Here is a 13,735-nt window from a genome sequence, read left to right on the forward strand (position 1 = left end):
AACCAGTATGAATAATTATTTCATTTCAACACCTGGAATTCAACGACGACCAGTTTTAGGCGATTTTGGAGCCTCCAACGAGTTCCCAATTTTCTCCAGAAATTTAAAATTGCACTGCACAGGCCAAAAATGAACTTCATAACCTGTAACTTTGGTTAGTGCTTTTTTGGACACCCTCCCCACGATTTTAGGTGGTTACTACAGAATTCCAGGAATGTCAGTTCAACGCACTAAATTTTCAACCAACGCACGTGGATGACAACCTGGCTCGAAAATCAGCTCGTGATATACCATTTTTGAAGATTGATTTTTTTCATAGCATCAGCTTTTCAAAATTTCTCAAAGTTATCAAAAATCCGTCAAAAATTTAAAAATCAACTCCAGCATTCAAACTTTTAGTTGTTGGGATTTTAGAAATATGATTTTTTCAACCGGCTCGATTTCATTCGAATTGGATGGCGTCAGCTCAAAACGTTCCCTTAAAAATTAGACAAACAATGCCCATGCACCACTTATTCGTATAATAATTTAATAAGCTCATTTCACAAAAAATCATCAAGAATCTCTATTCCGAAAAATAATTATTCAGTTTTTCAATCAAAATGCCGAAGGAAGGTTTATCAAAATTGACCAAATCGTAAAAAAATCACAAACACAAAGAAACAATTTTATTTCTTTAGAATTTCTATCCCGAAAATTAACAGTTCTATTTTTAATGGTGGGGGGGGGGGGCTTCATCAAAATTGATCTTGACCTGAAAAAACTCATCGCCACGTGGAAACTGGTTCAAATTAAGAGAATTTCCCAAATGGAGGCCTTCTTCGAACAACGTTTTTCTTTTAGAATAAGTAAATTTTAATCAAATGAACAGAAACACTTTCTCAGGTAATCTCTTTTTTCTAAAAAAAAGAAAGAAATAGTACATCGAGTGTTATCTTTTCGTTGTGGAGGGCAGAAGAAGGTGATCAGAATTTAGATTACAAATCATTTTTTTACCTAGAATTTATATAGTAACAACACCTTGAAGGTGGCTCATTTTCTCATAAGTGTAAGAGCTGTTTTCATTGATGCAACGAACTGCACCTAAATTCCGAAAATTCTTTCACCGATACCACTGAAATTGGGTTAGGGCAAATTCATCATTTCTAATTCTTCAAATTACATACTTACATACAACGTTATTTCTTTTTTATATAAAATCAAAACACCACTTTTTATATTCATTCTCAAAATGCACCTAACGTTCAAAATATGTTTTATTGAAATATGTGAGAAAGGAAGGGGGGGGGGTCAAACAAAAAATGACGCACTGGCACAAAAATTTGGATCTCAGATTCAATCATGATTTCGGAATTCGGAAATTTTCAGGAAAAAATTTATTAAAATGAGAGCTTGAATCTGGAATCTAACATTTTGTGAAATTTTCCCCAAAAAATACCTAGACAAAAATGACCCACTTTGTTTAATGTCACATGCAAAAAATCATCATACAGGGTGTATAACGAAACTCCCCGATAAAAAATCATGACCTTTTTCAGGACCTATTTGTTACATTTTTACTGCATGAAAATACCCCCCCCCCCCAATTTAAAAAACTTAAAACTGGGAGGCAATTTTTTTTAATTTGTAGGCAAGTAGGTTGTATTTCAGATTTTTAATTTTTATGATTTTTTGAACAAATTTTTTATTTTTTATTCATTTTTTTTCAATTTATGGGTTTTTTAAAAACTTTGCAAGTGTGTGTTTTCAGCAAAATTAATGGTTTATTATGACTTTCATGACCATTAGGGCATTATACACCCTGCATAGACTACCTATATGGCAACAGAAGGGGAAATGGGGAAGAATCTAATGGTTATTGCGTATTCTGAGCGAGCTTGACCCCCCCCCGCCAGGTTTTTTATCGCTCCAAATGAATTTAATTTAGCGAACTGAAATCCAGCATAAAAATCTGAATTTCAAATATTTGCACTTTTCACTTCCTCATCATCAAAAAAATTAATTTTGTAGTTTTTCCAAACGCATTTAAATTCCAACTATTTCTACAAAATCGCCCAATTTAGCCAGGAAGTTAAAGTTTGGGACCTAGTTTCAGAAATATCATAATCCAACTAGACTGACCCTCAAACATAAAATTTGACACTCGGATTCAAAAATATCCCAGGTATGATTTCTGCAGATTTCTATTACTTCATCCTTTCTATCTCTTCAACACAACTAGAAAAAACCTATTTTCGAAAACTTCGCGAAAATCAAATAACCTTCAAGAGCTTACAGCAGCAAAGTCAGCTCAGACCAAAATCCACCATATACTAGCAAACATGATATTACGATGGGCGCAGCTCAACAACGTGATGGACGGAGTAGGACGTCGAAGCTTCTCTAATCCGCGAACAAATATAGATAAAATCAATCAAACTCGACGTTTATTTTTCTATTTGTTTTGACACGCTCGTTCATTCATACTATTTGTCTCTCTCTCTCATCTGCGAATACATTCATTGAAAACACCGCAACAACGACGTCGAGAGAACTTCTCAATGTATGATTTTTTAATTGCTGATCTAGTTATTGGCCGAGTTCTGGCAAGTTGTACATTACGTTCGTTCTCTGTTCTTCTTCGCTATACAGATACATATTTTTTTACAGTTGTTTTTGGTTTTATTACGCGACCAAATGTCATATCCATGTTTGAATTACTCACACATACGCAGTGCAAACAAACACACGTATAGATATAAGCGAGAGGCAAGTTGGCGGAGGCGTACTGTTATGTCTTAAAAACCTAATATGTCCCTGAGAATTATGACATTGTTTTCACTCTATAGCCTGCCTGCCACACCATCGTCGTTGTCTGTAATATTAGCGCAGCAGATCCTCATCATCGCGTATATGGAGTCAGCAGACACACACACTTGGTAAATTACCAGTACTTGAAGGTACATATGTATTTTAGATGTCAATTTTTTCGACAAAACACCACATTTCTCCAACTGCATTTACGTCATCGAGTGTTTAAAAACATAGAGCAGACTTTTTCAAGCGAAGGAAAACAATTCGTAAAATATTGGGATAGTACACGACGAGCTTTTCGAATTCCCCAAACGTAGCAATTCTAAACAGCTACCATCAGATTCAAGTTAGATCTTATACGAATCAAAGAAAATTTTAATTATACGAACGAGCAATGAAATACCTACAACACGCTGCGAATAGAACGAAGAATCATAATCGTCCAGAATTGCACTCTAGTTCGCCTATGCGTATAAATGCCACGCGCTATATGGAACCCATTTCTTCTTCTAACCCACACACATACGCGCCCGGTTATACATTTCCAATACGAGTTGTTGGTTCTGGCTGCAGCCTCCGCCACAGCATCGGCTGAATATTATTATTTGTAGACTATGCACGAGAGAGTGAGAGAGAGAGACAGAGAAGAGGTGCTCGTTTTGTTGACCATTATTGGATATTGTCAGGGTATACCAAAGTATACCATTAGGTGGTAGTATGTACTAATGCACTCGAACCTGTACACGTAGGTCTATCTATAAGGGACATGGGTGCATAATGCAGCATATACAATCATCTTGTCTTGTACACAATAATGTACATATTATTATTCGTGTACAAGTTGAGTATAAAATCGGATATCTAACAACCAAATGGCAGACTGGATGTGGATATTTTTGAACAGATTTACTCCTCGTATTTACGTAGGTACAATCGAGCACAGCTACAGGCGATCGCGACCCGAAGCGATGCGTGGTCTCGCGTAAAAGTTTGGGCGTCGTTTATACTTAATGAGTCGATCGAGCGTGAACATTATTACATACACGATGGTAAAAAGAAGCGAAAAAACCAGTAGCAAGGAACCAGAATACAGATAAAATTACATACTGGGTACACTATTATGGATGCGTAACAACATGGCACAGGCATACAGCCACGCCATCGTGTTTTATATGTACTAGGGCAACGAGGATTAATTCGTGAATTACTCAAAGGTGTGGACGAAGGGGAGGGAGATCGGTGATCTTATTCAAACAATGTGTATACTTGGACGCTAATAATTGTACCGTAGGTGATTAAATACAGCCAAGTTACGTCAAACTCAACAGGTTGGCGAAGAAAGGGTACCCACAGATGGTGATGAAAATGAGAAAAATTCAAACATAGAAGTTGCAATGAGGAGACAAAAGTGGAAAATTGTGTAATTTTAAAAAAAAAATTCCGAATTGGAAAAAAATCGAATATTTCTCGTTATAATGATAAAAAATTACACAATATTTCATCTAGATTTTTTTTTTGAAAAAAAAAAATATTTTTGCCCATAAAAATGAAAAAAATCAAACCACTTTAAAATAAAATTAACCAACCCTTGCCTTTCAAAGCACCCTCCAACTTTCGAGATAATTTTCCCAATGAAATTGAAATAAAACGTACGAGTATTAATAATAGAATGAGAAACGAAATAGAATAAAATCCACGTAAATCTATAAATTGAACACTTCAAATCACAATAAGGAATTCGTAATTTGAGAAAAATTCGTTGATACATTTTTTCACCTTTCGAACGATGAATGATCTCGAATCTTATGTAACCAACGATTAACGTAGGTACTTATGCCCTAGCTCCTTGACCGGACTTCGTGACGAGCAAAATAAAGAGATCAGTGGTCGTTAAAATGATTCAACTCATCTACATATTATTATAATAAACGATGCAACAAACTTGATTCGTTGGTTTGGTACTCAATTAACCTGGCAAATATTCAGTACGCAATCATCTCATCCACATCTCGGATCTGATAATGATTTAATGAATTTTGAAATTTTTTTATAGTTTTTTTTGCCTGGAAAAATGCAAAAATTACCTACCAAAAATTCTTCCAATTTTCTCATTTTGTTGTTTTCAATAGAAAATTTCAAAATAGCAACAATAGCCTCCTCAAACCCCAAAATTACTCAAATTTTGAACATTTTTGAGGCAAGAGAAATGAGAACGCCCCTCTCAATTCTCCCTAAAAAAAGGACCCATTATTTCAGGAAAATTAAACAAAAAGACAAAAAAAAACTTCAGTTTTAATTCGTAATTTTTTCATTCTTTCATCATGGGTTTGAATGAAATTCATCATTTTTCCAATACATGAACTTTCTCATTTCAAAAATCAATTCCTTTTTCATACTCTAGTCTCCCCCCCCCCTCAAAAAATCTTGACGAACAAATTTGATTTTTCTTCACTTTTTTTAGACCACTAGGTAGTTTAACTCTTTCTTTGGATTAACGAGCAAAACTTTCAGAGCGTCTTTCCAAAAGTTTTGAAGAACTATGAATCATGTTTTTCGAATTCCCTTCCCTCCCTCTTTGCTTTTTTCAAAGGAGCACTGTCTTTTCAGTTACACTTCAGATTCTTCATTCTACTCTTCTTCTCCCCCCTCCCACTTTCAAAAATGCGTTCTTGACATTCGGGAATGTTTCAGGCATCGTGAGCCATCACATCAGCGTTTCTGTTCTCAAGGTGAAGTGTACATTAAAATTTGAGTTTGGTCATAGAACAATGAATTATGAAAAAAAAAAGATTTTCCACCAATTTTCATAAAAAATGCTTAAATTTTTCAATCAATTTTCAGCCCCACTATTCTCACATCGTTTGCAAGACTTTACAGAACCTTTTAGACACCCTACGATAAAAATATCCAAAAATGCTCTAAATATTATTATTTTCAGAACATTTTAGCAGACCAAATTGATTTTTCAATTTTTGGAATATTAAAAAAAAATCAAATCCAAATTTAGTAAAAATGACGAATATCAGTTCTGATACCAGTATCGAGTTTTACAAACTGAATTTCAGCATTTCCAATCACTCTGGAGCTTTCAACGCGATTTTCAATTTTTCCACAATTTTTTTAATTTCTTCAGAAAGCATGAAAATTCAGCTGGACAGCTAAAAATCGAGTCTTGGCTCATTTTAGACCTGTTTAACGAGTTGAGTTACAAAGGGCAAGAAAGAGAAGGATGCGGATGGACATCTCGAGTGTTTTTTGACTAACATGAGGCGAAAAATTGAAGAAATGAAAAAAATTCTGTTCGAATAGGAGTTTTTAACTTGCTCGAATCACTATTTTCTCAACTGTAACCATCCTCTCCTACCCCCCCCCCCCCCCCCGACAGATAATGATTTCACTAATCCCAGCCATTTTCAGATTCCTCCAGGATTTTTGAATTTCACCAGAATGGGTAGATATTAATTTCGGCAGCTAAAAATCCACGAGATCTATTCAATTTTTTTTTAGAGAGAGTGAGGGGGGGTCGATATTAGCTTCAGAACTGATTTTATATATTTTTGCGGAAGAAAATAGTTATATTTAAAAGAAGGAAAGGCATGAATTTTAGAAAATCTCTATTTTTGGATTTTCGAAAATTTTATCTACGAAGAAAATCTAAAAATTAATTTGAGAAGCTTAAATTTTAGTTATGAGGGCTTTAAATCGTCTTTTTCCCCAATCAACCCAGTCACCTCGAGTAATTTATCTGGTGTGATGGCCTTGTAGGACCACTACCCCCCTCCACCCTCCCTCTACTTTTCTCCTAACAAAACCAGATCGGATATTTATTTTTATAAATTCATTTTTTAAAGAAATCATGCCATTTGAAGAGGTGTGGAGAGTTAGAGGAAATTTTCAAGTTATAAATAAACTTCCAAAACGAATTTTCATAACTTTTTTCATTTTCAGCAACTATAGCACTTCATCCAAGACTTCAAAAAGCTGACATGGATTTTTCCTCGACATTAATGAAAGCTTAACCTCTCCTAACCCCTTCTCCCTCATCGTATTTTTTTCAACACTCGCATCTAATCAAACACTAGCTCTATTTCGAAATCGAAATGCTCTTCTGCAACGCAATTTTTTTCAAAAAAATAAGATAAAATAATCATAATTTCAAAAAAACATTTCATATCTATACGTTATTTTTTAGCAAAATATTATCACAAACTGGCCAGATGATTATTATAATGGGTTTTGTTGTTTTTTTGTACATACGACGTACGCGTCTCAACAAAAATGATTCACAATCGACATATTCCATCACATCATAATAAAAATACCTATTTAATCATATTGACATAATCGCAAATGAACGACAAAATACCAACAATTGTACGAGCAAATTGACAGGATATGCGAGAAAAATCAGTGAAAAATTCGAGTCGAGTCGAGTTACGTAAACAATTTCCCTCAACTGATAAAACAATGGACGAAAAAAATACCTACTCTATCAATTAAAAAACACACACGAGCGTTATTAAGTTCCAAAAAAAAACCCTCGTGTACAATCTAAAATAATAATCTAATCCGTTAATATTCTATACATTGCTTCTTATACTTATTTTCCAATATCGATAACTTTTAAAAAAATAATTTCGATAATAAAAACCCAATAACTCGGATTTAATTACAAAGATAGGCAATCTAAATGACTACGAAGAGAACAAATACAAAACTTTTTTTTCTTTTTGTCTAGATAAATCTACACTACATATGTATAACTTTAACTACACACACATACTCGATATGCATATTCATTTTAATCTCACGCCCCCATCTTCCCCTCATCATACACCACAGCAATCGTTTTCCTCTCGAGCACACACAGACGTAGGTCTCTTCTCTCAGTACATCTACACCATAAATCAAAAAAACCACCACCACTCTCACATATACTCGTACAAATACTTCAGTACACCTAATCCCATCCTAACCAAGAAGAGATGCCGATCAATAAAGAAAATTCCGATCATATGATCGCTAGTTGTCGTCTCTTTATACCTTACACTCGGATGTTGCAAGACGATGAAAAAAAAAACTGGTTATTTCCCGACGAATAGTATCATACCGTAGAGGAGCTAAATGAACAGATATAGAAACACATACACCGAAACCGAAGATGAGAAGGTGGAAGACCCTCCCCTCTACTCCTTCTCCTTCCTCACTCACCGGGCCAAAAAAAAAGGAAAAAATTAATAAAAATAAACACACCGCTCACTGCTGCAGTGTGGATGTTTCTTTTTTCTTCTTTTTTTTCTACGTAAGTGTATTAAAGCTGCTCATTTAGTTATCTAATGAATGCTGCGATTTCCGAATACCTAAATACTATACGCGAGATAACGACTACCATGTAAACGTTACCTACCTACATGCCATATCAACATCCGGTCTATACAATAAATATATAGTCTGTATACGTACATCCGGTCTTAATTCATTACTTAGCCTACATAGAGATGGTGATAGAGAGATGCGGGTATTCCTCAGAAATGCTATTACACTTTTTGTCTCTCTCACTCTGGCATTTTTCCGACTGATTAAGGATTTCCTTTATTTTATTCCATATTTTTTTTGTTCTGTTCTGTTCTGTTCCTACTCAAAGTAAATCGTGTATTCGACCAGATTCACTATATTGGTGTTTCTTTTGACGTATGTTCGATCACTTTGAACTGAAACCGAACAGATCAGAAAAAAATTGACACCGGAGCACTTGACGAAGAGCAGGACGAGCAGGACGAGCAGGAGGGATGCCATACCATCATTATCAGCGAAATTATCACACACGTACGTGTATATTTACGTAAATTCGTTCATCATCCCTGCTCAAGGACGTGATACGACAATTAAATTTATATAAATACATACATTGTCGAACAATAATTGAAAAAAATGGTCGGAAAAGCGGAGATAACTGGACGTTATCAACGTTCGGTGGCGATACCGGTATCAGATCATGAATGATGATTCAAAAACACAACGATACAGCAGAAAATTCCGGGTAATTTTATAGAAAGGGAAAAAACCTGGAATGAGATGGCGATTTTTGATCGACGAACGCCATTTTATATCGAGCCCAGGTAAAGGTATCCGAGCACCGGTGCGGATGAATGTTTATTACACAATAATCTATGGCTAACTTAAGGTGTCAGATGGAAGAACGATGCAAATAGAGGTCATCGAATCGATTATTTTTCTTTTCAACCAACTTCCTGCAATGTACCGAACCGTTTAACAACAATAATTACCGCTCTATTTGTTCTTTTGCGCGAATCTCGACGTAGGATTTTATTGTTAGAGCTATTTTCCTCTTTACGAACGAATCGACGTACTCGTTTCGACTTGGATTTGATTTGGCATCGTCGTTTACGTACATCGTTATTATAAAACAATTTGCGAGATTATCGACGTAGAATTTCATATACATGCGAATACGCACGTAGAGTTCGGTCTTCTTCTGTATATATATTTTCTGATAACAAATACAACAAACCGAAGGGAAACCTTCGAGCGACCGATGAACGTAGATATCTATCTATAACCGTAGTAATTCTAACTCTATTACCATATAATAAGTATAGGAGCTTTTTCAGCTCGATGTGAGACTCACTTGAGTGATTTTTCGATAGTAGATGTTCGAAATATTTCTTCTTGATCGAGTGATAAAGCACAATATACATCGCGAGGACAATTCGAACCACCGGAACGCGATATTATATTTTTCGCTTCACCTGTGGACATGACAAAAACACACAATAGTATTATATTAGTTCGCCTTATTATCGGTATATTATCACTATACAAGTAATATATCTAATCGTAATGCTAGTGTATTACATATTAGAACCGTTCAAACATTACGTAAAAGGAGAATAAAAATAATATATTTAATTCCGATATCAAAATAAACACCGAATAACGCATCGAACTCGCATAAATAATAATATTGTAAACAAAGATGGTCGAATGCAACAAGTTGACATAGCAACACACGCGAAGATTCACATTTTTTCACACTCGAAACACTTTTAAAACACATTTAAATGCGAAATTTACGCGAATCACAACACTAAATAAGTCGAAGAAAGTTTAATTCGGAGTAATTAGACGAAAACACTATTGAAAATCACGTTTAATCGGACATAAGGTAGTACGAAGTTGCGGTACAAAGTAGATTTCCGAAGACGAGAAACCGAGTATAGAGGAATTTTTACTCACCGATTTTGATTTTAAGTCTTTCTTCAGTCCGTAGAAGTGATTTAGCTTCGGCCATTGTTTGCATTTTGTTGAAATTATAATTAAAACTACACTAACTAACCCGCGGTCTTCATCAATACACCGAACTACATGTACACTCTAACACTGACGCGACACATTTACATTCATAAGTTTTTTCATTCATTCATCTTGCCCGATTCCGATTCATACTTTTTGGAGTTGGACAGGAAGTGATGTGATTATTTTCAAGGCGTGACAGGAATGGAGAGGAGTGCGGGGTATAGGTAGGGTAAAACCAACGACGTAATTGTGGTGATGGATGGAACGAAGTGAACGCTGATGGTAGCGCTGAGGATGTGGTCAGGTTAGGTACTAATTTTGTGAAGTTTTTCACTTTTTTAAAACGATTTTTGTGGAGTTTTTCTTTTTGAGGTTTTTCTTATTTTATCCGAATTTTTTCCAGTGATGGAAAATTGAAACTGGAACTAATACTAATGCAGACTGAAACTGGTTAAAAAAAAACTGAAACTGAAGAAACAAAAAAAATAAGAAGCAAAACTAATATTTCTCAAATTTCTGCTAGTTTAAGTTAAGTACGTCTTTTTAGTTTTTTTTTTTCAACAAATTTCCAAAATATTACGAATTTGATTGGGAAATAGTGGAAATGAAACCGAAACTGGAAAAAACTGAAACTAAGGCCGGAAGTTTCTAAAATAGGTACCTACAAATATCTGGAAATTTACCATCCTTTCATCCCCTTAACTAAAATGAGCCAAACTGAAAAGCAGAGCTGTGGGACGGAAACGATCCCGAAACCGGAACCGATTAAATCCCGATTCAAATTCGATCCCAAAACCAATCCCGAAACCGAAATCGTTATTTTTCTTGATCCCAAAACCGAAAATTCCTCTTTTTTTTACCCTTGCAAGGTCCATTAGTGAATTTGGCAGTGTTGTCAGTTTAAAACGTTGCCCTGTGTTTAAAACGTTTAAAACAATGTTTTAAACGTTGAGAAAAAAACGGACCATGTTTTAAAAAAATTCTGTTTAAAATGTTTTTTTTTTTTTTGTTTTAAACAAGTTTTTTTTCAACTCTAATTTCCTAAAAAAAAACACGTTTTTTTTCAATTTCTTATTGAAAAAGTAGTGAAATTGAAGGAATTGAATTTTTAGATTTTCATTCTTCTTCCTATACTTTTTTTTTGAAGGCAAATTTTGTGTTTTGATTTCAATTTTTTAATATTTCATGAGCCTTATAGCTATTTTATGACGTCGCATCTTGAATGTTGATGGCTGGATGACGTATATTTGAAAAACTGAATCCAAAACAAATGAATTTGTGTAAAAACGTGTTTAAAACACATTTTAAACACGTTTAAAACACATTTTAAACACGTTTAAAACACATGAGAATCCGGCAGTAAACAAAAAAAAACCGTTTGTTTTGTCTTTTTTTAAAAAAACCGTTTTTTTTGTCTTTTTTAAAAAAAAACCGTTTTTTTTGTCTTTTTTTAAAAAAAAACCGTTTTTTTTCCAACACTGGAATTTGGGCATGAAATTGGTTGAAATGAAAATCCTGAAACCGAAACCGATTCAACCCGGAACCGAAACAAATTTTTCAATCTCAAAACGAATCCCGAAACCGAAATAAAAATTTGAATAACAAATCCCGAAACGAATTCAAACCCGAAATGAAAAAATTTCAATCCCGAAACCGAAATCCAATCCCGAAATCGTTTCGGTCCCACAGCTCTGCTGAAAAGTGGAAACCAGGGCTTAAAACCACCATAATCATTGTTTTTCAATCGAGGAGCTCATTGCAAAAATAGCCCTTGTCCAAAATGAAAATAAAAAACAAGCAAGACAAAAAACCACTGTATGCAGTGGAGAAAAAGAACCTCCTCAATTTTTTTTCAAAGTGACAACTGACAAGGGCTATTTTTGCAATGAGCTCCTCAATTGGTTTTAACCACTACCACAACCATTTCAACTTCTTTTTGTAAATTTCAAAAACAACAACAACAAAAACCCAATATATTTGAAAACAACCATTTGGGAAAAAAATTTGAATTGAAAAAACCAAAACTACCAAAAAGTTGTGTTCTTTGGAGAAAACCACGGCCACAAGAACCATTTCAATTTTCAATGAATTTTAAGTGTACATAACCATAACCAATAACAACCAATTCATGAAATGGTTCTTTTTGGTTTTTGCAATTTTTTTTCAAGTTTTCCTGACCTGTGATAGAAATTTCCTGTTTTTTGTCTCAAATCATACTTTTAGTAGTCTTGAATTGGTTTTTCTGTAAATTTATTTGAAAATCAAAATTGTTTTTGATATCACAACCACCAAAACCATTTGAAAATTTGAAATGGTTTTTGATGTGAAAAACCACCACTATCGCAAAAAAAATATTATTACAGAACGACAGAACCAAACCACATCCACACCCGCACACACTGAAGTGACCTACCTAACCCTAAATAATCCAAACATTTTCTCATATTTGGCAACATTTTCAAAAGTGATAAATTTTTGCCCAAATATGGTGTAATATCTTCAAATTGAAATGACATGACTAACTTCACTTTCGCTCCTTGTATTGTAATATACTATTTCGTTCGTTCACTCGAGTAGGTATACTATGGGTTTCGGTTTTGGGCTTGGGCATCATTTGAATGATTCAAACATTTTCCTTATTTTTGACGAACCATTCAAAATTAGTAATTTTCTAGTTCTGCGAAGCACGTGGCTCCTTCAATTCTCAAAATAAACGAAGTAATTATTGTGTACATAACGAATTTTGTTCGTCTCACCGCGAGTAGGTGATCAAAGTAGGGACAGTGGGACACCTTATTCATTTTTTAAACACATGAACTTGAAAATAAAAATGAATAATAAAATCATGAACATCATGGAAAAATATTGATGCTTACTTGAAAAAAAAAAAAATACATAGGTATAAAAGTTAACTTACTTTAACATACAGGCCACATATGTAGGTAGGTTTATATAGGGAAGTGCTAGGGAAACGAGTTTTGTTCCACTTATAGAGGTTTTCCACTTACATGTGTGCCACTTACGTTAGCGAGAGGTTCGACTGTATTTATAAAATACCTAGGTATCTACACTTTATTTAAAATTGTTTCATGAAAATTGAAAAACTAAATTTGAAAATTTTCATTCATTCAGGCGCCTACCACCTATACCTATTTATTTATTATTTTCAATTTTATTAAATAAACTTTCAAAGAGTAATTTTTGAATTTATTTTTCAAATAGGTAAATGAAACTATTTTAGTATTTTTTTTGAGAAAAAATTGCCCAAGTTAGTGGTACATTACATTTGTACAAAAGCTTTTAGTTTTACTTTAGTCTTATTTTCGATTTGAAAATGACAATGGTCGAATTCCGTGTGATTATTATCGATTACCTACTTACTTCAATCATCCATTTCTACTTAGTACTTTTTGGTTGAATTATGGCTTTGAATTATAACTATCGAAGTAATTAACATAATTCCTTATACGTATGTTGTCAATTTTTCTTATAATAGGTAATAATCATGGTTTTAATAAAATTAATATTTTCATTACTAATTCAAGCTAAAAACTTCTGAAAAAATGTTGCGGATCCCCGCAAGATTATACTGCACACAGATTCCTGTCATTCATCGTTATCAATT

General features: G+C 34.0%; 1 protein-coding gene across 1 annotated transcript in view; it reads right to left on the minus strand.

Annotated features, from left to right (window-relative positions):
- Positions 1-10,315, minus strand: part of RasGAP1 (Ras GTPase activating protein 1) — a 50,827-nt gene extending 40,512 nt beyond the window's left edge. The window contains exons 1-2 of the mRNA XM_065354856.1: positions 10,051-10,315; positions 9,443-9,563 (exon numbers count right to left, since the gene is read on the minus strand). Coding sequence (XP_065210928.1) covers positions 9,443-9,563; positions 10,051-10,114 — 185 coding nt within the window. The 5' untranslated portion in view covers positions 10,115-10,315. The remainder of the gene's footprint in view (positions 1-9,442; positions 9,564-10,050) is intronic.
- Between the last annotated feature and the right edge of the window lie 3,420 nt (positions 10,316-13,735).

This window comes from Planococcus citri, chromosome 3 (assembly GCF_950023065.1).
Source record: "Planococcus citri chromosome 3, ihPlaCitr1.1, whole genome shotgun sequence".
In the NCBI taxonomy this organism is placed as follows: Eukaryota; Metazoa; Arthropoda; class Insecta; order Hemiptera; family Pseudococcidae; genus Planococcus; species Planococcus citri.